At 37.2% G+C, this 25,817-nt stretch overlaps 1 protein-coding gene across 4 annotated transcripts in view; it reads right to left on the minus strand.

The window, feature by feature from the left end:
- Nucleotides 1–25,547, minus strand: part of MIA3 (MIA SH3 domain ER export factor 3) — a 66,915-nt gene extending 41,368 nt beyond the window's left edge. For all 4 annotated transcript variants that reach the window (XM_072647763.1, XM_072647761.1, XM_072647762.1 and 1 more), the window contains exons 1-6: nucleotides 25,119–25,547; nucleotides 21,723–21,856; nucleotides 17,806–17,892; nucleotides 11,058–13,950; nucleotides 9,011–9,289; nucleotides 3,337–3,569 (exon numbers count right to left, since the gene is read on the minus strand). In XM_072647763.1, coding sequence (XP_072503864.1) covers nucleotides 3,337–3,569; nucleotides 9,011–9,289; nucleotides 11,058–13,950; nucleotides 17,806–17,892; nucleotides 21,723–21,856; nucleotides 25,119–25,524 — 4,032 coding nt within the window. In that variant the 5' untranslated portion in view covers nucleotides 25,525–25,547. The remainder of the gene's footprint in view (nucleotides 1–3,336; nucleotides 3,570–9,010; nucleotides 9,290–11,057; nucleotides 13,951–17,805; nucleotides 17,893–21,722; nucleotides 21,857–25,118) is intronic.
- Nucleotides 25,548–25,817: the final 270 nt, after the last annotated feature.

Consider the following 25,817-nt stretch of genomic DNA (forward strand, 5'->3'; position numbering starts at 1 on the left):
GAACACTAATGCACTAGATGATAGGCCCTTTTTTCAACATCCAGATTGCTGTCTTCCCCATTAGACTGTAAATCAGCCAATCAAGCATTTAATAAGTGCCTAGTGTGTGCCAGGAACTGTGCAAGGCTCAAGGGATACATTGGGATAGTTGTTATATTAAATTTTATCCCTCATGACCAGAATCATAATATGCATGTAGAGCTATACAAACTAAATGAGTGATCCCTGTTCATACCTTTTTTTTAAGGGTTGAAGTGCCTGATTTCATTAATCTGTATATTAAATTTTGACATCTTAGGATTAACAAATGAGAGTTTTTAGTTTTCTGTGGCATGCTGGAATTATAGAAATAGCACTGCACTAACAGATAAAGGGATCAGAAAATGTTTTACTTAAAAAGTAGCACTTGAGCTGAGTCTTGAAGGAAGGAGGAATTCTAAGATGCTCGGGTGAGAGGGGAAGTACTTTCACTGCATGGGGACAGCCAGTGAAAAGGCATATTGATAGAAGAAGATAGGTTTATCTAGACTGCAGAGCACATGAAGGGAAGCAATGTGTAAGAAGGCTGGCAAAGTAGGTTGGAGCCAAGTTGTGAAGAGCTTTAGATTCCAATCAGAGGAGATTATATTTAACCCTAGAGATGAAAGAGAACCACTAGAGTTTATTGAGTAGGGGAATAAAATAATCAGACCTGAGCTTCAGGAAAATAGGGTATGAACTTAGGGTATATGAACAGACAAAAGGGGACCAATGCAACAGATTTTGTAGATGAAGAAACATGATTCTGTAGCTGCTTAGATATGCAATGGGAATAACAGTGAGTAAGAAGTAGAATCATGAAGCTGAGGTTATGTGACTGAAAGATGATGGTATTCCTCCACAGAAGTGGGAAAGTTTGTAATAGAGGAGTATTTGAGGGGAAATATAAGCAATTCTATTTTGGTCATATTGATTTTGACATACCTATGGAACATCTAGTTCAAAATGTCAAATAGTTGATGTGAAGTACTTTACAAATCTTAAACTGTTAACTAAATCTTAGCTGATATAATTATTGGCTATTACTTTTAATATTAATAATCTAATAAATGTTAACAAATCAATTTTATCAAATCAAATATTAAATTATTAAATTTTATAATTTGTTAAATTTATTAGAGTATATGCCATTCATAAACTTAAAATTTTTATTATAAAAATCTATTAATTGTAAGATTTATTCATTTGGTATTAATGAAAGTAAATAAATATTAATGGGTATCATCATCATTACTGAAAAATGATGAGTAGCTTGACATAATGGATAGAAGGCTAGGTTCTGAGTCAAGAAGACCTAAGCTAAAGTTCCATTTCAGTCATGTTCTGGTTGTATGATCCTAGACATGTAACTTAAATCTCAATGTCCCAGAAAAGCTCTCTAAAACAGGGGTTCTTGACCTTTTTTGTTGTGATGGAGCCGTATGGGGCTCTTCTCAAAATAATGTTTTTAAATACATAAAATAGATAATAATTACAAAGAAAACCAAAGGTTAGCGAAAATAAAAGTATATTTTTTCCCAGCCAATTTCATGGCTGGGAAATTTCTCCATGGTTCTGTTCAGGGTCCTTGGACCCCAAGTTAAGAACCTCTACTCTAAAATTATAATCTGTGAAGGGGATTTCATTACTGGAAATTCCCAATACCAATAAAAACACAGATCCAGACCCTCTCCCAACCCCACCCCATGCTCTCCAGTCTAGCTCTCATGCCCAAAGTCACTGAAAATGTAATGATGCAGGAGGCAACATTGTATAATGGAAAGAACACTGGCTCTAGAATCAAACTGGGACCAGATTCAAACTCTGCCTCTTGTTTTTATTACCTTTCTGACCTTGGGTAAGCACCTAATCTCCCTGGACTTTATCTATGAAACATGAGATTGGGCTAGATGGCTTTTGAGATTCCTTCCAGCTCTAGATATATGATCTATGATCCTCTGATGCTAATCTTTAGGAGGGCAGAAAAATGTATTACAAAATGTGTCAGCTGTGGAGTCAAATGGCCCTGGGTAAGTTATTTCCCCTCTACTGGTTTCTGTTTCCTTCTCTTTTCAATTAAAAGCTTAAATTAACATTATTTCTAAAGACCCTTTCCTGTGATAAATGTATAACCCATGATACTAGGAAGAAAACACTGAAAATGTGTGACTATTATTAATAGCTTCAAAAGATCATTTGCAAAAGCAGGAAAGATGCTTTTCAGTGGAACCACTTTCATAGGATTATAGATTTCATCCAAGTGGTCATCTAGTCCAGCGTCTTCATGTTATAGATGAGGAAACTGAGGCCAAGTGAAATAAAGTGATGGGTTCAAGTTTACACAGACATGATAAAGTTTGAACTCATTACTCTCTAACTCCTGAGACTATGCTCATTCCACTGTGTCAAGTTCAGTGGCACCCTGAACAGCTGCTACCCCAGTCCCCTAAAGAGAGTAAAAAAAGAGAACTGCATCCTCCTTACACTTTGACTCTCCATGTCATGTCCTTGTGCTGACTTCTGGCCAGTCCAAAGTCCCTCACTTTTCCATTCCAAAGAATTCAAGTTCAACAATCAATCAGGAAGCAACAAATATGTTTCCTCTCCTAAGTGATCATGATTCAAAGGAAACAAAACAAAACTGAAAGTCTCTGCCCTCTAGGAGTTTGTTTATATTTTACTGGCCTACCCTTTGCGAAAATACTCCAAAATTTCTTTCCAAATATCAACCTCTTATTACCTCCTCCACACTGGAAAGCTGTCAGCAGCAAGAAAAGAAATGATAAGATTAGGGCAGTTCATAATGAAGTATGAATAACATGGGCTCAATTATACCAGAGATATTTGTATTTTTAAAAGATAAATTAATCAACTAGATGAAAGGAAGATAGAAAATATAGAGAAGGGAGGATATTTTTGATAAAGGAGTCTAAGCCTAAATTCTGCCTCTTGCAGACCTTTCCCTTACCAGGCATAGGGATTAATAACTCAACACCCCACTTCTAGAAATTTGCCCAGACCTACATTAAAGCAAAATTACTAATGTAAACAAATATCTGTACTGAGAGCAGCATCCTAAAAAACCTCAAGTATTTCAAATTTTGCCTTCCATAATATGCCTCCATGTTTCCCCTAAAAAGCCAATTCTGAATAAATACAACAAAAGCATAATAAAACCTGTAAAGTATTTCAAGTTCTACCTTTTAAAATTCCTCGAGATTATCAAGATCTTTTCTGAGCTATAAACTTGGCACTCAAAATGTGCTTTAATAATTGTAATAATCCACAAACCACTTGGAAAGTTAATGTCACACTTACCATCTCAGTGTATCGTTTCATGCTTTCTTTTGCTACAAGACTTGCGCTCTTCATAGCTGCAAGAATTGATGGCACCTCTGGATTTGTTTCTAGTTGTTCTCTATCCAAAGGAGTATCTTCTGTGGAAACTGCTCCAAGAGGGTGTTGTTCTGTATCTAAAGGAGTTTCTTCTGTGGAAATTATTTCTAGAGGATGTTTTGTATCCAAAGGAGTATCTTCTACTGAAATCATTCCTAGAGGAAGAAAATTAACTTAAAATGTAATTCAGTTTATACTTGACATTTTGGAATGTGGAATTTTTGCCCATTTAAACAATTCTCAACATAAGTTCATTCTTAAATGTATGACACTCCTAACAGAGGTGTAGCTAGAACCTCTGAGTTCTCATGAAGGTCCCTAAAATTTAATTATAAAATAAATAAATTTCTGTCCCCCTTTTAATGAAGGGCTAGTTGAATAGTATTTACATCTAGGGGAGAAAAGGTAAGATAATTTTTGTATTTCCCATAAAGAAAAAGAGTCACATAATTAACCCTTATGACAATGGATTCATTCAATAATTAAATATCATTAGTAAGATAGAAGGACAGCTGGGTAGTGCAATGGATAGAGTGCCAAAAATGAAGGTAGGAAGACTTACCTTCCTGAGTTCAAGGTACTTACTAGCTGTGTGACTCTGAGCAAGTCACTTGAAACTTTTTGTCTCAATTTCCTTATCTATAAAATGAGCTGGAGAAGGTAATAACAAACCACTCCAGTATCTCTGCCAAGAACACTCCAAACAGGGTCATGATGAGTTGGAAGTTTACATAGTATTTTTAACAAACAACAGTGTAGAGTTTTCTGATGTACTACGTGTGAAATAAAACTATTTGAGAAATGCCTTCTTGTTTAGATGAACAAATATTCTTTTGAGGTCTATTTACATTTTTGTGCTTTTAGGGGTGGGGGAGGTTTGCTGTTAATGATTTCTAAGTGTATTGCTGAAGTGCTGCCTAGTGTTCCTAATCGGAAAAAGGCTATAATGTACCTTATGGACAAAATGCACACAGTAGATAAGCTTCATTCAGTCCTACGTTATAGTGCTGTTAGCTGTGAGGTCAGTGTTAACAAATCAAAAATGGATAACATCCAGAAAAAGGAAGAGGCAATTCTCTGATTTGGACATAGGGCCACTCCAGAAAGTACTAAAGTAAATGTTGTGACCAGAGACTTTCTGGAACCTAACCCGGTATATCCCCTGAAAGCAATGGTTCAGTATTGGTTAATTCACCATTAACAGTGACTATAGAACATAACTACTGTGAATGACAAGAATCAACTGTGTTGACCTTCATTTAATGAGAAATAGATACTCTAAATTGCTCATCTTTTCCATCCAAAATCTACCAGCCCACAAACACTTTTAAGGATTGTTGCCCTGAGATGCTTAAATATAAGATACATTATATATACTGTTATACCACATACCCACCCTTCTTTTTCCACTGATTAGAAACCTTCAGAGGTTACTAATTGGCTCTGGGATAAAATGCAAAATCCTTATCTTGACATTTAGAAATTTCCAATCTACCTTAGCAGAAATACTAAATTACTCCTTTACCAAATCTACATTCTAGCCAAACTGGACCACTAGTTGTTACCCAGACTTGACATGCTAACACCAGCTTTTGTGCATTGCACAGGTAGTCTTCCATGCTAGTATCTCTACTCATCTCCAAATTTTAGATTCCTCATGCTTCTCAGGCCAAGTGCCACATGCTCTATTTTGTCTTCCCTGATACCTGCCCTGGAAAAGGAAAGAAGTGCTCTTCTTTAAATGAGGAAAAATTTACCTTTCTAATCTCACTGCTGTCCCCCATCACTCCCTGCGTTATATTTATCTATAAATAGATAAATAAATACATGATACATAAATGCATCATGTCCTCCCTCGAACCCTCCTCCCCCATAATGTAAATTTACTGAGGATAGGGACTGTTTAATTTTTGTCTTTGTTATCTTTGGTGTCTAGGTAGTATTTTGTACATAAGAGGCACTTAACATACATAAGTAAAGTCATTTCAAATGAATTTTCCAAAATACTTACATATCTGAAACAGTTCTAAATAAGATTATCCTATACTCTGATACATGTTAACATTGAACTACAGTATACATGCAAAAATTTCAATTTTCATAGAGAATAAGAGATTAGACTAGCTCAGTAACAGGATATTAATTTCCCTTTTCCTATATCAAACCTTATCTTGTTTTTCACAACAACTAAGTCTCTAAAAACTGAAATGTGAGTTGAATTTTTAAATATGAAATCATTTATTAAATGTAGTAAAAGAGTTTACTATTTAAATGAATCTCAAAGTGAATTGTTTTGTGAAGGATCCTTTTGTTAGAAAGTTACAAAGCTGAAGAACAATCTAATTTTTTTGTAGGGGGAAAATGATAAATTTGTATTTTGTATTTTTTTCTTAAAGTGAATTTACATTGTTCAATTTTTCAAAGTTTCCAACACCCTCAGAATTAAATTGAGTGTTGGAGAGAATTCAACACTAATTATTCATTTGACATAGATTTATTATGCATGGACTGCTCAATAAAAATTTGTCTCTGTTCATACAAATACTCTATTCCTATTCTTAAATTACTTTATTGTGATGAATAATAATAGCCAACATTTTTACAGCACCTTATGGTTTGCAGAGCACTCTATATGATACTTCATTTAAATATTCTTCCTATGAATGATCAAAATACACATGTATTAATTATGCAAACTAATTAACGACTATGCAAAGGAAATAATAGTCCCTGTCCAATAAGCCTAGGATATGACATTATCAGAAAAATATCAGTATTGTTAAAAATGGGCCTTTGTTTTAGGGAAAAGCTTGAAATCATTTAAAAGCACTGTACAGTTTTCCAGATGCAATGGAGTCTGTTCTTCCAATTCAATTCAATTATTCTAAGTATATTTTATTCATGGACTATGGTATATGCTATCCTTTCAATTGCACATCACAGCCAAGACAATAGGCATTCTACAACCACTTAGTTTTTTCTGAATAATTAGGTGGAACTCTTGGGAAATTTTGGCTCCCATGGCAAAGACTCTGCAGAGATTTGGGGCTTGATGCAATCAGCATTATATCATACACAATAGAAGGATCTGGAGGCCCTGACCCTTCCCCATTGCTTTCCATTCAACCTTCCCTCCAACTCCCAGGCTACTAAGAATTCCATTCTGGGCAGCTGGTCAGGAAGAGGTTGAATGAACAAGGAGTCACCAACTAAAATCCTTCCAGTGAGATGAAGGACCACCAGACCTTACCATCTGCCCTGTTATCATGTCCTAAGATCCTCCGGGCCTTTCTATGGGCCCTCAACACTCTAGCCTCCAGACCCCTAGACACTGCCATCTGACCTACTGATAAAGCTGAAGAATCCCTAGGCCTTGCTGTACACCCCATCACTGCACCCTTAGAACTTCCACACCTTTCCATTGACCTTGCATCTTAACTTTTTAATGTGCTGTCTCCCCTCAAATAAAAGCATGAGCTCCTTGAGAACAGTGAATTACTTTTTCTCTTTATATTCCCAGCACTCAGAACAGTTCTTGTTACAGAGTAAGTTTTTCATTCATTTGTTCATTCATTCATTCATTCATTTACTTGTTCATCTAGAAGCAATCTCCTTTTGATCAGGGCTAAAAATCAAATATTTTCCATGACAGTAGATACATTTCTATAAAAATATTCTGTGCTATAGAGTATCACTTAAAAAAGACTTTCTCATAGCTTCATCAGGGAAGTCCTTGAGAGATTACTTACATTAAGATAATTTTTAAAGCAGTAAAAATAAATAGGAAACTAGGAATATGAGTTGATAATTATTGATATTTTCTTCCTCACCTTTTTGTGGAAATATTTAACATCTGTAACTTTTCCCCAAGCCTTTGATATTCTCCCCTCTTTCAGATGTCTTGGCAATTGATCTCTCAGCTTCTGCCTACCTTGCCAAAATGGTGTTATCTCCTCCATGAACCTCCTTTGCATATACCGAATCTAATACAGGTTTACTTTCCATCCTTATTTTCTTAAGTGCTGTTCTCTACTTCCTACGTACTCTGTCAGAGAACATGACACTGAGACCAAATGTGATCTAGTCCACTACACTTGATGGGAAAAAGAATTGTTGTATATTAATCTTGAAAGATCTTTTTTCCATTTTTTTGTCCTTTGTTCTTTCAGTTTCATTATTAAATACCTTTGGAATAATCTGATTCAATTGTATTACCAAGCTTTCAATAAATTTATTTTCCTTGTTACTGCTCCTTGTTATTTAATAAGGCAGCACTATAGTCATAATTTTCACTATTCTCCTGATTATTATTTTATAATCAATCTTATATTCTAAACCTGTGTTAGCCCTTGTCTGCCATATTTCTCCACTTGGCAAAGTGGTTTTAGGAGCTTTTGGCCTCTACATTGTGTCTATTGATTTTCATTGGTTAAATTCCCTTGGAAAATGGCAGTAACCTATGCTGATATCTATGCTTTTATCTATTTTCCATTATTTGGCATGAATAACTTCTTTAAATAGATCCATATCTTCTTTTTAGTTTTTCTTCTAATCTGATACTGATTTTGCTTTTTGCTGTAAAACGTCAATGGCTTTCAAATTGGTAAACATAAATTTCCTTTCTGTTAGGGGATAATCAACTTAATTTGTGATGACATTCAATGACCACCTGTTTAATCCCTCCCAACTCTCTTCTTGGAGGAAATATTCATTATACATAGATGAAGGGCTTCTGTGTAGTAGATATAAGCCTATGACCTCTTACATTTCTTATTCCTGAGCCATATTTTACAACATTTTCTACTGACATTAAAGTCACTGAGTATTAAAGGATATACTAAATTAATTTGAAGACCCTTCATAACAAAATTTATCCTCTTTTATAGTCTAAAACTCCATTTGGCCGATAGGCCAAAATTATCTTTATGATAGCCTTTTTACAAATGCTTCTATCACAAATATTCCCACAAAAAATTAATCAGAAATTTGCTGACAATTATGCCAGCTTCTCTATTTGCCTCTTCCAAGTGAAATCTGTGAACCATTTCATGTTGACTTTTTGTCTTCTGGTTTCATTTATGGAGAGAATGTATGACCCAGTACCTCCAGCAGTAAGTCTACTTAGTCACAGGACAAAACTCTTACCTTTCAAGTAACCTACATATACATTAATGTCTATAGATATTAAAAAACAACATGTGATTCTTTGCAACCTCTGCTCCCTTTTATCACTATCACCATTACTGCAAATGCAGAAGGCCACAGAGGAGTGATGGGTATTTTGTATTTTTATATGTTTTATGGGTTGTTTATAGCCAAAGGATTAACCAATAATCAAGTTCTAATTTTAGAACTTAATCAAGTCTCATTTTAGTTCAGTTTTTTTTAAATATGAAACTGTCTTAAATTGTGCCATGAATAATAGTTTCTCTCTCACATTCCTTATAAACATGTAAAACATATTCACTGAATTTTATCTCCCTTTGACAACAAAACCATCTTACTACATTCACCAAGAAAATCTTGTCTGTGATGTACATGGGATATTTTCTGAAGAAAAGTTAGTACTTTTAAAATAAAAATGAGCAAGTTTTACCTCTAGCCAAATCTTCCCGAGTACTTTGGTCTGGTGAGGACCCTTTAACCAGTAGTCCATCTTTTGAGTCACTGACATCTCTAACATCTCCTGAATCCAAAAGATCATCCTCTTCTAAGATGTCCATATCCTCCCCGGGTATTTCCACTTTATGAACTTTGATTTCTATATTCTCTGGTGGCCTCTTGTTTTCCTCTGGTGCCAATGTATCCCCTTCATTCACTGCAAATTTTCTTCTCTGGTCTCCTTTGAGTTCTGTTTTTTGGTCTACAGGAAATACTAAAATATCCATATTTATGCTGTTACTTAGAAAGCCATAGCATATGGTTCCAAATATCTTATAAATTTACATAACCTTGTTACTTATCTGTTAAAATTAAATATTTGTAGTTATGTTACTCTACCCTCAAATATACTAATTTATTATTTATGCTACTATATGGGTAATAAATTTCTTCCTGGGAAAGTTAGGACTGAGATTAATCATATATTTGAACATATGGATTTCTCAGTATCTCCCAGAACATACATATAATTTTGTCTTTGGAACTTTGATACATTTCTCCGCTTTGTTCTAAGCATTCAGAATGCTTAATAACTTATTCCTGTGCTCACAGAAGTGTTTTTAGAAAACTGTTGACTTGGGGCAGCTAGGTGGCATAGTGGATGACCACCGGCTCTGAAGTCAGGAGGACCTGACTGGGTTCAAATTTGACTTCAAACACTTGACACTTACTAGAATTCTGTGACCTTGAGCAAGTCACTTAACTCTCACTGCCTTGCCCCCCAAAATTGTTACCTCTCCTAAAAACTTAGTGGATTAAGAATAACCTGAAGACATTATTGAAGGCATTGTCTCCTAAAAATTTGGTGGATTAAGAGTAACTTGAAGAAATTGTTGAAGGCATAACCAATGCCCAAAGATGAGCATGATAAACCAAACCAGTACATTTAACTATTTAATACAAATATGCAATTTGTTAAGAAAAGAGGCAAAACAATGAGTTGAAATTAATATGAAGGTGGGGGGAAGGGAAGGGAGAATGACAGTGAATTTCAGTAATTTTCTGATATATCTATTCCTTATGACCCAACAGGTAATAAAGTAGTTGAACTGAATAATTATCTTTAAACAGAAACTTTTATTCCAAAGTATTTTTGGAGGATATAATATTTATCATATCCTCAGTAACTCAGTTACCTTACTACTGAGAACAATAATACCATGCTAGAGACGTAGTGTGGTATAACGGGAAAAAGCAGTGAATTTCAAGTCAGTAGAGCCAAAGTTTGAGTCCTAGCTTTGATATCTATTAGCTTGTGACCTTAGGCAAATTACTTAGTATCCTAAATCTTGAAGGCTTAAAGATGGAGAGCTGGAGGAGCCTCTGAGGGCACCCAGCACTCTCCTCATAAAAAATGAAGAAACATAGGCTCAGGGATGCCCGAGAGTTTATCAGCCTCAGTTTCCAATCTGTTAAATGAGAATATCTGCACTACTTTTGTTGTGAGAAATGTGCTAAAACTTAAAGTGCTATATAAACTATGAGCTATCATCACTAATAATAACCATGTGAATAAAATATGCTTCCCTCCTTTGGCAGAGTAATGGAGGCCACCTAGGGCAGAAGGTTGCATATGCTGACAGAAATGGTCAAGGTTTCTGTTTGTTTTGTTTAACTGTTTTTGTTGTTGCCATAATAGAGGGTTCAGTTTGGAAGTATGAGGTTGGTATATTTAGAGATGACTGGTTACAAACAAAAGCCATCAATAAAATTTATTTCTAAATAATAATAATACCCCCAACTGCCACCCAAATGCTCAAGAGAGAGTTGGTTTTCCTGAGTGGGAAAGGAATTTAACGTCAAGGAGAGGGAAATGGACAGCTATTGTCAGAATATTGAAATGTCATGCACTGTTCCTAACCAGACCAGGCTAGTCTCATATAGGTAGCACAGAAAAATATACTTTGCACTGGATTCTAGAAAGGACATGACCACCCTTAGCCACCAGTGTAACTCAAGAAGACAACAGATTTGTATTTTACCTGCAAGCGGCACCTTAGAAGCGTCTTCTGGAGGCCCAGAAGCTGCCAGTGGAGCACTCTCCTCTACGGAAGGGTGTGTGTATCTGACAAAATAGATCAGGTCCTGAATATCATCCAGCAGAGCAGCTTCCTCATCAAACATGTCTATCTCCTTCATGCCCAGCTCCTTGTTTTCTGCCACTCTTGAATCTAACATTCTCTCCACCATCTCAAGGATGTCTGATTCTGAAGAGCGAAAGACATCGTCCAGTGCTTTTTCCATATTATATGCCAGGCTCTCCTTTTGAGCAAGCTGCAACTTACTTTCCATGTCATGGAATGTGGATTCCATCAGCAGGACATTCTCGGATCCAAGGTATTTTTCTAATCTTTCTACTCTTTTTCCATCGAGAAAGCCCTTAATGATAGGCAGCTGCTTTATTGTGTCACTATATTCTGACTTTACAGATTTTTTATACACCAACTTGTCTTCAAGCTCTGTAGAATCAGATTGCTGATTTGTTTGGCTTTCTGTATCAGTGAAATTCTGTGAATGTTCAAAGTCCTCTTGGGAGAAATCATCTGGCCAAGACCTTTCTGTGGAACTGAAGTCTTTTTTGTTTTTCAGACCATTTTCTTTTTCAAAGTAGTTAGTCTCTTCAACTAAATCTTGAGCCTGATTTTCATCCTTGCCAAAAGACTCACTAACTGCAGAGGATGTGGGTTTTTCATCTTTCTCAAGTGGATTCTTTCCTTGCTGCCCTAGAGCTATTTTAACAGATTCTCCAACGTTCATAGTTACCCCTTTGGCCATAGTCTTGCCTGACCCTTGCAAGCTACTATCTATTCCCTCAGCTTCCAAAGTCATACTTGTTTTCTCTTTAGTGTCTTCCATGGCATGAATCAGATTAGTGACTCCTGAAGTGGCTTTTTCTCTCATTTGCACATCAACATTTATCTTACTACTCTGGCCACTAGCAGCAGCACTTATAGCGTTTTCATCTTCTAACAAGTCCTCATTTGTGTAGAAGTCATCACCTTCAGCTTCTGCCTTTTCTGTCTGGAATTCTGTTGTCTCTATGACAAGGGGAGGTTGGCCCACATTTTCTTTGGAATTATTTGATTCTACATCCTTAGGAATATCTTTGTCCTTACTTTGTGTGCTCTCCATTTCTTTGCTTTCATCTTTGGAAAATTGTTCTTGAATCTCTCTTTCAGAATGCCCGGTCTTTTCATCTACCTGTTTGCTAATCTCAGTTTCCATATCTTTTTCCTGCTGGCCTAGTAAATTTTCTACCAACATAAGATTCTCCTCCACCTTTTCTCTTGGTGAATCATTTTGATCTACAGAAGAAATGTTGAATTGATTTTGAATTTTAAGCACAGCTGGATGTGTGGATTCCTTTCCTTGCATCTTCAATGGAAACTTTTCCTGCTCTGGTTCATTTTCTGAAATATCTATCATATCCACATTTCCTTTGGATGCATTTTGTTGTTCATCTTCTAACAATGGTTTAATATTTATAGATTTCTGTTCAGTATTTTTCTCTTTCATTTTCTTCCAGAGAGTTTTATGTATAAGATCATTCTCTAAGTTGTCATCTAAAACGTTCTCTCCAGACTTGTCTTCATGGAGCTCCCCTTTTGTGATCTGGTGAATAATGGTTCCTTTCAGGTCACCTTCCACATCAGCAGGTGGTGATTTTAAAGCATCTTCTCTTATTTCAGGAGGATTATTACTTTTAAGGCCAATTTCATGAGTAGGATTTTTTACAGAAATGTCCTCACCTCCTAATTCCATTCCATTCTTCATGAATTCTTCCTTAGATGACTGTATCCTCTCACTTTTTTCCTTAATTTCAGTCACTGTGCCAATTTCAAGGGTATCTTCTAGGCTTTTGTCATGATTTGTTACAGGCACTTCTGAAGACAAAAGAGTGCTATCTTCTTCCCATTTACTAGTTAGGGCTTTTTCATTATCCTCTACCTTTTCTTCATCTAAATCAGAAACATCCAGATCTGTGGCATCTCTTTCTTCTTCACCTCCACCAACAATAGAGAAAATAGTATCTCCTAAGGTTTTTAGTATATTTTTATCACTCTTTCCACCAGTCCTAGGCTGAACTATTTCATCATCTCCTTCAGTATATAGATTTTCACCCACTGAATATTTCTCCACTACTGTCTTCCCTAGCATTTTCCCATCTTCTCCATCTGTAAAAGTTAGTAATGGTGGTTCATCAAAGTTATCTCTGTCCTCTTCCTCAAGTCTGGAATCATCAGTGTCCAATTCCTCATCAAACTCATCTTCTAATGAAGTAACAAGCCTAGTTGTTTCATCGTCAGATACAAGTGCATCAGCAGTTGAGCCAAATTTTGTTTTCAAATCCAAATTAATTTCCTTCTTCAAAAGTTTATAGGCATCAATCTCCTCCCAGTCCTTAGAAAGCTGAGAAATATTACTGTTTTTGGCATTCTCACTCTCTGGAACTTTTAATTTGTCTTGCAGCACTTCTTCTAAGGGCTCAAGAGAGGGTTGGTTTCCCTGAGGATTATCTGCATGACTATTTACATGGACCGGAGCCCTCTGTGTTTCAAATTCTTCCTCTAGATTTTTAGCGTTTTCAGAAAGTAAGCTGTTTTCTTCTGAATTTACAAGAACTTTGCTGTCCACTGCTGTTTCAGGCTCATCAATGCCATCCTTGGATACTTCAAGAGGTTCTTCAATATTCACCCTCTTAGGATTCTCCTCCTCCATTTCTTCTGTAGGTTTCTCAGAGCTTTCAGTTTCTGAAGTATTCAATTCATCTTCCCCTTTGCCTTTCATAGTTTCTCCCAAAAATCCTAAAAGATCTTCAACATCATAGTTGTCAAAATTATCCATTCCTCCATCAAAACAAACAAAATCTGTTTCCTGAAAGAAAAATGTTATTATGTCAACCTGAGTCCTATAATATAGTCAACTCTTGGTTATATATATTAAGTGGCTTATCAATAATTTATTTTTAAAATGAATTTATTTTTAGTTTTCCACATTTGCTCTTATAAGATTTTGAGTTTTATTTTCCCCCCTCCCTCCACTTCCTCCTCCCTAGGACAGCATGCAATCTGATATGGACTATACATGTAAGATCATATTAAACATATTTCCACGTTAGTCATGTTGTGAAAGAAGAAGCAAAAGGGAAAAACCATGAAAAAGAAAACACCAAAAATTACAACAAATAAAGAGAAATAGTGTACTGTACTTCAATCTGTATTCAGACTCCACAGTTCTTTCTCTGGATGTGGATAGCATTTGCCATCATAAGTCTTTGGGAATTCTCTTAGATTTCAATAGTTTATTTTTGAATGAATTTTGTACTTATATTTAACAAACAGTTGCATCTGATGGCTAGGAATTCCCTTCAAATAAAATCAGCTAACTACTTCAGGAAGCTCTGACTCAGGAGAAGCTGAGAAACTAACTTTCCTATCAACTTGTCTTCTGAAATATGCTTGCATATCTTCCACTTCATACTAGAAATTAAAACAATCTGTCATTCTAGTTCTTATTTTCCCTGGGTTAGTAAAGATAATACTGTTCACTTACAGGATCTTTTATTGAGCTGCAGGCTACATAGGAAATTTAAAGTAAAAAGAAACAGTGAATCATGTCAGTTCTTTCCTACTTAATTATATCAATAAGAATTAGAAAATGAGATTTGTTGAGGGATATACCCTAAAGTAACCTGGAGTCATTTATATTCATTTTAAATGAATTTTTATGTCTATTTGTGGAATTTGTTTTATCTATGCTATTGCTACCCATAACTAAATAAAAAGCTGAGTAAGTATTGGATTTGAATGAATTGTACATTTAAAAGAAAATTTCAATTACTTTTATTAGTTTTAAAATGCCTTACCCTTTTTCTTATTTTTATTCTTTCTTTTAGCTTTGTATTAAATTTAATCTTGGCTCTAACAAGCTGGTGATTCAGATCAGACAACTGATTCAGACTCCCATGCCAGTAATGGCTTGCTTCCTATACATTAAAATATAATTAATACATTTCCTTTCTCAAAGAAAGTCTTTTTTGTGACTGCTTCATGAGGCCCAGGCTGTATCTCAATTTCCTTTTCTCAGTAAAAGAAGGGGTATGGGTGGCTCCAAGTGAGCCTCTCAAAGGAAGCATTTATGATGTACATAGGCAAGATGAATCTGGTTAGTTTATAAGTGTCTTTGTCCTCTCTCAAATCCTTACTAATGAACCCAGTTGGCCAACTTATTTTCTAAGTTCTCCCCTTTGCACTCAAGTCCACAAGCATAGAAGTCTATGCTGAGTTAAACTGAAGGATCTTTATTTTGATGTTGCAGAGCTAATGGCTTCAATTAACAATTGGACTAATTGGTCGTGTGTGTAAGAAAAAATGCTGGATCAGTTCTTCTTTTCACTGCAAATGAAAGCATTTTAGCCATTCTATTAATACTCTAAGAAGCCTAAACTACTTGACAGAACAGAGTGCAGTCTGCCCAAGTCATGTTTCTGTGACCTACAGACTGCCTGTATCACATTAAATATAGAACTGTCATGCAATTCAAAGTGCAGCAGTTGTTACAATAAGGTCAATTTAAAAACTCTCAATATTGGAAAAATAAGAGGATGAAAAAAGCTCAAAGCCCTCATCCACATTGCTACCTCCTAAACACCTAAGAAGGAATTGATTTGTGGCAGAGAAGTAAAAGTGTAGGACTTGGTATCAAGTCTCTTCCCACTCTCTCATATGTTTAATGGAAATATGTTTCATATGATCTTACATGTATAGACCATATCAGATTGCATGCTGTCTTAGGGAAGAGGGAGTGGAGGGAGGGGAGAAAAAATAGAACTCAAAATCTTATAAAAGCGAACCTCAAACTTCAGGGTCTCAAGGACTTCCCATTTTCCCAATACTGTCCTAGCAGCAGTTCCAAATAGACAGACTTAAATGTGTCTATTAGGAGCCACGGACAGACGAGACACAGATTCAAAGCTCTCCAAAAATCCCTTTTTCTCTGTCTGAGCTAGCTTCCCTTTGACTCTGTACTCACAGAACAGTATGCCACAGACTTTTGAAAAGAGAAAATAGTTTGGTGGCAACTATTCTTATAACATGGCAGTTCTATATACCACCTCAGTAAATAAATACCCCTTTCTAAAAGCTCATTACATTTGGCTTACAAATTGAAATCCACTGACAATCATGATAGGTTGCAGAGCAGTTGGAGCTAGTAAGGTGTTCTCTGGCTCTTAGAGATCCAACTTGCTAGCTCACATGGGAGGGAAAATAATTAACTCAGAGAACATGCTTCATTTTAATATCAAATTAACTAAATTTTGAAATACCATTTGAGTGCATATTATTTAACATCCAATTTAAGAAAATGAGCATTAATTAAGCACCTACTATGTGCCAGACACTACGCTAAGTAATAGAGATCCAAAGAAAGGCAAAAGAGAGTCCTTGTCATCAAGCAGCTCAGTCTAATGGAAGAGAAAATATGCAAACTACATACAAATCAAGTATATAGAGGATACATTGTGGATAGCATCAAAGGGAAGACCCTAAGTTTAAGGAGGACAAGAGAGGCTACTTGCAAAGAGTGGGACTTTGACTGAGACTTCAAGGAAACCAGGGATACCAGGAAGCAGAGATGAGGAGAAAGAGAATTCCAGGTACTGAGGGACAATCAGTGAAAGTGCACAGGGCATAGAGATGGAGTATCTTCTGCAAAAATATCCAGGAGTTCCAACATCACAGGATTGCAGAGTACACAGAGAAGAAGAGTAAAGCATAAAAAGACTGGAAAAGCAGAAAGAGACCAGGGTATGAAGGATTTAAAAACAAGATTTTATATCTGTTCCTAGAGGTGACAGACAGCAAGTCTGGAGCTTACTGAACAGGGCGTTTACTGACATGATCAGACTTTAGGGAGATTCATTTGACAGGGGAAGGGAGGATGAATTAGAGTGGAGAAGGCAAGGAAACTAATCTGAAGGCTGTTATAACAGTCTAGCTATGAAGTGATAAAGGCCCATGCTACTGTAGTCACAGTGTCAGAGAAGGGAAGAGTGTACAAGATAAAAATAATTTTTAATAAACCAATCTATCAATTTACTTGCAAAAACGGGTTTACAAGGGCAGCTAGATGGTACAGGTGATAGAGCACTGGCCCTGTAGTCAGGAGGATATGAGTTCAAAGCTGGCCTTCAAATCTGACTCGAAAAGCTGCAAGACCCTGAGCAAGTCACTTAACCCTGATTGCCTCCCCTGTGTCCAAAAAAAAAAAAATGGGTTGACATATGCCTGAAGGTTAATAAACAGCAAAAAATACTTCATTCTTGAAGTTTTATATGCAAATTTTTCTTCAGTAGAATTAAGACCCTTGAGGAAAGGTACTATTTGTACTTTGTTTTTGTATCCTCAATATCTAGCAAAGTACCTGACACCTAGAAAAACAATATATGCTTGTTGAATTAAACTGAAATTTCATATGTAAAGGAAAAAATCCGTAGGCTATCCAGCTGCCTGAAAATCTTTTATATTTCAAAGAGTATACCTTATGTCACAAGGTCTTTAAAATTCTCTATTTAAAAACATGCCCTGGCACAAATTAAAATTTGATGCAAAGACTACTTACTTTCAAGCTGAAAATAGCTACCACAGTCTTTTAAAACCCACTTAGCAGAAATAGGTAGTCTACTTAAATAATTATAAATTAAGAACAACAAAAAAACTCACTACTTACATCTGTTGGCAGTTCTAGTTCCTCTTCAGAATACTGATGATTTACTTCAATTAAATCCTTTGGAAAGTATCCAAAAACACTTCCAACCTGTCCAAAAGAATGAACAAAATGAGGAAATATCAAAATGCATTGCAGAGAAAAAAATAGCAAACTTGTAGTAGTTACAAAAACTGTCATATGTCCTTTCCATAAACATATAAGTATCTTTTAGTAGCTATATCAAAAGTAGTTCACTACATAGATACCAAAGAAGGATATGTGTATATGTATGCACACACATACACACACATATACATATATGTATGTACATACACCCACATACATGCACACACAGGAAATAAAGTCATCATCAATTAGTTAAATATTCCACAGTAATAATCTCATTCGTAATATCTGACAACTGTCTAAAAGTCAACATTACTACTGGAATGCTGTTATGAAGATTAGATAGTACAATAAAAGACTGGCAGATACACCATAAAAGTCAGAGTTCCTAACATATGCTCCTCCAAAAGGTTCCAGAATAGTTAAAAAAACATGAAGACCCAAGCATCATTCTAAAAGTTTTTAAAAGAACCTACATTTTCTGAAAGAATTACTATACAGTAATGGAAAGAGCTCAGAACTAGAAATTAAGACAAATTCCAGTTTTTCTACTAACACATACCCTTGGAAAATCGCTTAAGGAAACTAAAGCCAAGAGAGGTAATCTGCCAAAGAGAAAGACTGGATAGATCTGTATGATACCTTTCAGTTTTATACCTCTGTAACATAAGGAAAAACAAATTTCACTTGTCTAGGTAACAAGCTTTAGTAATAACGAGAAAACTAAGGAAAGCAGGAAGTATTACTAGAAAGGAAAAGGTTCTTCAAGAGAATATTTAATATTTACCATATTAAAGCATAAGTATGCACAATAGCAAGCCCCATATTTACACATTGGGTGCTATCACCTTTCTCCAGAACACCAAATGGAATTAGAGAAAGAATGCATAATTTTGCTACAATAGGAAAAAATCATGCTTAAGTCAGTCAGTCAAGAAACATTTATTCAGTGCTTATTACGTGCCAGGCACTGTGCTAATGCAAGGGATACAAAGAAAGTCAAAGGATAGTCCGTGCTCTCAAGGAAGTCACAATCCAACAGGGGAGAAAACATGTAAACAACTATGTACACAAACAAGCTCTAGACAGGATAAAACATAGATAATCAACAGAGGGAAGGCACTAGAATCAAGCATAAGCTACTGTTAGGATAAAAGCGAGGGATTTAGTGAATGTGCAACTACTAAGTTTACAGGTGTCACACTCTGAATTTTTCTCTATGGCAACTTTTTTTTCCTTTCTAAAGCTGTACTAGAAATAGTTTTCCTTAAAAAAGCTTACTAAGCCTATTATAAGCCAAATTCTAGACAAACAGGCACAGCTCTTTCAGGATACCCTATAAAATGTTAAGCAGTAAAAGAGTGGGTTAGTAACTAATTCTGAGAGTGAAAGAGGTATAATAGAACAGGCAGGAGAGCAGCCTGACATGTTATTGAGTGAGGAACCAGTCTTTCTTGAAAAGAATCTAGCAAACAAAGTGTAGGTTCCTGCAAACAGTATCATGGCTCCTACATATACAGACTTTGGTGAATCTATATGTATAAAATGAAAACTTAAGAGAAAAAAAATATTTTGGTTTTTAATAAAAACATTCAGGTGGTGAGTTAGTCAGAGAACCATAGTTTATTGCAATGGTAGAAGCTCATGCTGGTTTCCCTCTATGGATAGAAAGAAGATAGGAATCACAAGACCATTAGATTTAGAGATGGCAAACTTAGTGAATATCTAGCCCTATCTCCCTAATTTTACAGATGAAGAAATTGGAGTCTAGAGATGTGAAGTTATTTGCTTGAGGTCATACAAGGAATTAGTGGTTGTCATGAAGTCTATAAACTTAGAAGCCAGAATATTTAGCTAAAGTTCCATCCAAAGGATTTTCCATGAGAGTTGTTAATTTTCTCCACAAAATCTACTCCACCTATTTCAGTTCACAATGATATTTCCATTCTCACCTCCTAAAATACCAAAATCTTTCCTGTCTGTAGCACTCATTTGGACACTTAACCATGGATTTCTCTTTGACTATTTCATGCATAGCTATATGCTTTTGAGGGCAAGAGATCATGTCTTATACTTCTTTTATATCCTTCAGAGTAACTAACTAGCACATGGTAGAAAGAGCTTAGAAATATGTCATTCAATCATGTGCTAGAAGGTAGAAGGAACTTATCAAAAAACTACTTGTTGGATTTCATTGAATCCCTTTTTCTACAATCCACCTATAGAATACTTTGTACCCACTTTTCTACTGCACTGTCATACGTGAACTCTCAGCTACATAGTCTACCACCAAAGGCCATTTGTCAAAACATATGGAGAAGGAAAACAGACTAAGAGTTTGTCAAAGGCACCTATATTCTTCAAATCTTCAGTGACCTAGTATAATATTATGCACTAAATGGCATTCAAATAATTAATCATTTAACAAATATTTATTGAACATCTCTTGTATTGAAATCACTATGTAAGGGAGATATGAATTTAAGACATGTCTTGCGTTCCAGGAAATTTCTAATCTAGCCAGAATATGGACACACATAACTACACAAGAAGGTAGTAGATGACAAAACACCAAATAAGCTTGGGGTTAGTAATCAAGAAAGGCCTCATGGATAAGATGGAATTGGAACTAGTCCTCTAACTACAAATCCAGCATAATGCCACTACACTATGGAACAATTACCCTTAAGGATTTATTTCCTCCTTTGTGAGTCTTACATAGAATAGATTTTTATATATATATCAGATAGTTTAAATGGATTACCCCCTAGAAGCTAGGAGTTAGACTACAGGATTTCTTAAGATCCTAGACCCAGAATCCTGTTTCTTAAAATTATACCTATTGCTTCCTGAAGGTGTTTTTCCTATTATCGTTTGTTTTTTTTCTCAAGCCTTAGAGTAGTAGGGAGTATGCCTTTCTTTGAAGAGTAGTTCAGTATGGAGAAAATAATAAGCTCTCAACCTACCACACTTAAAAACAAACAAACAAACATGGAAATTAAGAAAAATCATAAGCATTCCTTCCAGTCAGGCACATTTCTTCCTGATAATTTTCCCAAATCAATTTTTAAAAAATACATATTCAATTTGATGGATTAGGCAAGTCAAATTAAAACAAACTAGTAACTAGTGAAATGTGTAGCTGTGGACAGAACCTAGCAGAAAACATTCAGAAGAGGTAGGAGGAGAGAAAGAAGAAAGGGTGATGGTGGAAGAGGGGGAGAAATGTCTGAAAGGGGGCTAATTACAACAAAATCCAATTAAAAGTCCTTTCAAGAAGAAAAAAAACAGGATGGAGAAAGATTATGGAAGTCCAATTTTCCTTCTTTCCCTCTCCCTTCCCCCATTTTAATGATGCTGAAGGTTCTCCAATGACACAACCTATTAATAACACAGATAATTATGTGCCACGAGTTTCCAGGTCCTCTAGGCCTTTCACAAACAAATGTTAGCTAAGCCACTACAAAAGAAAATGCAAACATAAAGAATCAACTACTTAATATTTATTGCACATCCCGAAAAACTATAATAGGCTTCCCTTCTTATCTTACAGGAACGTTTTGATACTCCTGGCAAACTTAAAGTACATGGAATTTGTCATTTCTCAGGGCAATAAGGAGATTATCTGCAGGTTTTTAGTCACCTCAACCTTAGAATATTTAAGGTATTCATGGTTTACAAAGTCCTGAACTCAGTGTTATGTATTTGCCAGAAACAAAAACAAGAATCTCATGAAGAAATGTAATTACTGAAAGACAATGGTATAATGTAATAAAAAAGGAAGAAAAGAAAAAATGCTAAATATTACTTACACTTCCAGCCCAAAGTTCAGGTGATCTTCCTACTAATTTGTAATAGACATACACAGCTTCCCCTTCTTTGAAATTGACAAAGCGACAGTCTGGACCTGTGAAATCCTGCAGAGCTCTACCCCGGTACATCAGCACTGTAAAGAAGAAACGCAAGGTCCAAGTGTCACTAAGAGTCCTTCACTCTCCCATTTATATTCATATTCCATGGGGAATCTGAGAACACTTTGTAAATATGAATTGTTTTCCAGCTGCTTGTAGGTAGTCACCTTCAGTAAGATTCTCAGCAGCACTTGAGGTTTTGAATTTTTTTAAGATGTGTTTTTTGTTTTGTTTTAACATTCATAACAACTCTTGATGGGTGGACAAGTTTACAACAGGTAGTCCTAATTCCAATCTGTGGGTGGATGGCAATGAAACCTGGAAAAATTAAAGTGATTTGGACAGTACCTCTTAGTTCCCTGTCTAATACCCTACCTAAATCACCAGACTTTCCCATTTTATGTTTTCAAAAATGTTCATTTCACAAACTGAGGTATAAAGAAGTCAAATGACTTCCCAAGGTCATACAAAGAATTGTTAACTGAGCTGTGAAGAGGACCTGAATCCCATGCGATAATTATCTCGAACTATTAGAAGGCACACTACCTAGAAATAGACAAAATTCCTACTATGCAGCAGTAAAAAAATTGATGATTATATTTGCAGCAAAGCTGTGCTCCTTGTATCTTAGCAAATTATCTGGAAAGAATGCCTTTGAGGTGCTAAGTCTTTGCCAAAATCTATGGCTTTGATCATAAGATAAGAAAAAGAACGCCTAAAACCAAAAGTTTTACACGAAATAAGCAGTTTTAAATATATCAAACACTAAGTTAATTTAATCAAAATTTACAAGGAAAGAAAATTCCTTTCTCCCATAAAGCAGATAGGGAGTAGCTAGGTGGCACAGTGGATAGAGTACCAGGCCTAGAATCAAGAAGACCTGAGCTCAAATCTGGCCTCAGGTACTTACTAGCTGTGTGACTCTGGGCAAGTCACTTAACCCTGTTTTTCCTCAGTTTCCTCATCTGTAAAATTAGCTGGAAAAGCAAATGGCAAACCACTCCAGTATCTTTGCCAAGAAAACCCCAATTGGGATCACAAAGAACATAAAGCAGATAGAGAAGCTGACACCAAAACAGCATTATGAAAAAAAATCATTGTTGGCAGACACTAAGGAAAAATTTAGACACAAGATCAGAGCATTCTATAGATTTGGTGCTGGAAGGGACCCTTTCAGGATAGCCCTTCTCATTTTGCACATGTAATCTGAGACCCAGAAAGGTTGTGACTTGCCTAAGGTCACAGAGATTATTAGACACAGGACTTGTTGCTCTAACACTGATTTAAATCAGGCAGGAACTCAGATCTGAGTTGATATTTTATTAGTTACCCCCCACATATATGTACATATGAATATGTGCTATGCATGTGCACATGTATAAATGCACATACATATACAATGCTACAAGTATAGGTATGTTTTGTGCATGTATATATGTTGTATATTTATATATAACTGTACACATATACACATTAGTATGCATACACAAGATTGCACATACAGTTAAAAACATGCTTATATTTGCAGCATAATATAGTGCGAGAAAAATATTCTGAATCAGAAGACCTGGATTCAAATCCCATCTCTAGGGGTAGTGGTTGTAGGACCCTAGGCCCTTAAGGTCTTAGAGTCCCAAGCAACCTTAAGACCATAAATTGCAGAATATTTCCTATTCTACAGAGGTCTGAACAAAAAGAAAAAAAAATCCCAAGCCTAAAATTAAAAATGCACACACTTTTTTCCCTAGTATATAAAAGAGCCAAGAAATGTTTACACAGTGGTTAAGGGAAAAGGAGAAGAAGAGCAGTGGTAAACACTCTATTCCTTTACTAAGCATAGACTAAAGTTCTGCATAAATTAATTTCTAACTATACTTTGGAATGAGACATGTATATATAATAACTTGTTTTAAGATCTGTTCCAAAAAAGTCACTTGAAAGAACAGAAAAGGCTGGAAGTTTTCATGTATTGCAAGTGGTCCCTAGGTTAACTTTTAGCAATTTGTTGACAATGTCAACATACAACTAATTGTATGTTGATTCTGCTTATTCCTCTTCCGGAGATACAATGATTCTTGTATTTCAAGTTATGGGACTTTTTTTTTTTTAAAGGTACCTGTATATGAAGAGTGGATGATGGATTTCTTAGCCTTTTCAGAATATTTTCTTATTCATCCTTGCATATTATAAGGGCCAAATCACTTGTCTTCTGGCACTTATGTCAGCCAGTTACAAATCCATTTGTTACAAGAGTTGTCAGACAAAAGACAACTAACAACAACACAAATGGCAAGAAATACTGGAATATTTTGGAGTTTTCACAAAAAAGTAGATGAAAGTAAAGTTACTTCAGGTTGTAATACTGATGGATTCTTTGTTTTTTAACTATTCAAAATTACTCATGACTACCTCCTCCCTCAGAACTGGCAAAACGACTTAAATAAATCAGAAACCCAGTTTTAACTAACTGCTTCAGCTTCCTTGCCTATTAAATGGGCTATGCCAAGAGTTGGTCTCCAGAGTGAAAGATAGGACCTTGCCTGCGTCTTGTTGGATAGACAAGATTTTTCACACAAGGACAAGATTCAGAGCTCAAGGATGTCCGATGGTAACAACAATGTAACGTGTTGGCACGTGTAGGTAATTTGGGATTAGCCCTTTCGGAAACCCAAAACACTTTTCAAAATACAACTAGCAAACAATTCCAGTAAGACTCGGAGAGGGCGGAAAAAGCAGCCCACGAGACTGCCTTAAACCTAGCAACCCATCTGGTTCCACAAATGGAGCAAAGGAGAGATTTTGTAACCGTGGAAGGGCTGAAGGCACTTTCTCCCCGGCTAAAGAATAAACACTGAGCTTTGAACACCGACAAAACCCAAAGAGGACTTGGATGTTAGGTTTCTTCATCTTTGGCGAAGGGAGGGGAGGCTGGAAGGGGGTGATCCGAGGCCATGCCAGCAGTTGGAGCGAAGGTGAGGGGCCATCTCTGCTCTCCCCTCTCTCGATTCGGGGGCCAAAAACTTGCAACAAGTGGCAGAAGCCGGAGAGCTGGGGTGCCGCGGTGGCAGGCTGAGGCGGAGCTGCGGAGACGCCCAGACCCAAGAACAGAAAGACCGGGGGAGGGGAAGGGCGCACTTTCTTCTGCCCCCTACAAGCGCCAGCTTGGCCTCCGCTGTCCAGAGCCCGCGGGCACAGACCCCGGAGCAGGCAGCTCGTCCTCCCCCCAGCCCCGCAGCCCCGCGTGTCCGCCCAATTCTCCTCCTCCCCCCATCCCGGCGGGCCCCGGCGCCCACTCACTGCTGCACTCCTCGTCCGAGCAGCGTTTCAGCTCCGCGAAACGCCGGTCCTCGCTTCGGTTCGCCTGACCCAGCCGCGGCCCGGAGGAAAAGAGGAGAAGCAGGAGACAGAAGGGCAGGCGCGGCGCTGCAGCCATGTTGGCGGGTCTGGGACTGGGACTGGGACTGGAGAGGTGAGGGGGGCGGAGGGAGGCCCCGGGCGCGGGGGACGGCGATGGCGAGGCGGCGGGGCGGCGGGGAGGAGAGAAGAGAAGGCGGGGGCGAGCGGCGAGGCTGGGACCCGCGTTTGGGGCGGAGGGAGAGCATGAGCAGTGCCAGGCAGACACGTCAGCCGCACCGGGGATGGAGAAGGATGGGAAGGGAGGGCTGGGGGAAGAGGAGAGGAGGAACCGGAGAGAGGGCTGCATCTCTGCGGCCTACGAGAGGGGCGGGGACATGCCGGGGAGACCCCGTCACCCGGCCTTTGTTCCGTCACCTCTCCCTCGTCCTATCCGTTCGTGCTGCCGCCGGCATCCCGCACCCCTCGGCCACAGATCGCCTCTGCTCCGCGGCCCTGGGCCCGCCGGCATCCCGCACCCCTCGGCCACAGATCGCCCCTGCTCTCCTCCGCGGGTCCATTACCCATCTTGGCCTCCCTCCTGCCATCCCCTTGTCCTGACCGCTGTTATTCTTGACGTGGAAACAACTCCGCAATTCCTCG

The sequence above is a fragment of the Notamacropus eugenii genome, chromosome 2, assembly GCF_028372415.1.
Source record: "Notamacropus eugenii isolate mMacEug1 chromosome 2, mMacEug1.pri_v2, whole genome shotgun sequence".
NCBI classification, from domain to species: domain Eukaryota; kingdom Metazoa; phylum Chordata; class Mammalia; order Diprotodontia; family Macropodidae; genus Notamacropus; species Notamacropus eugenii.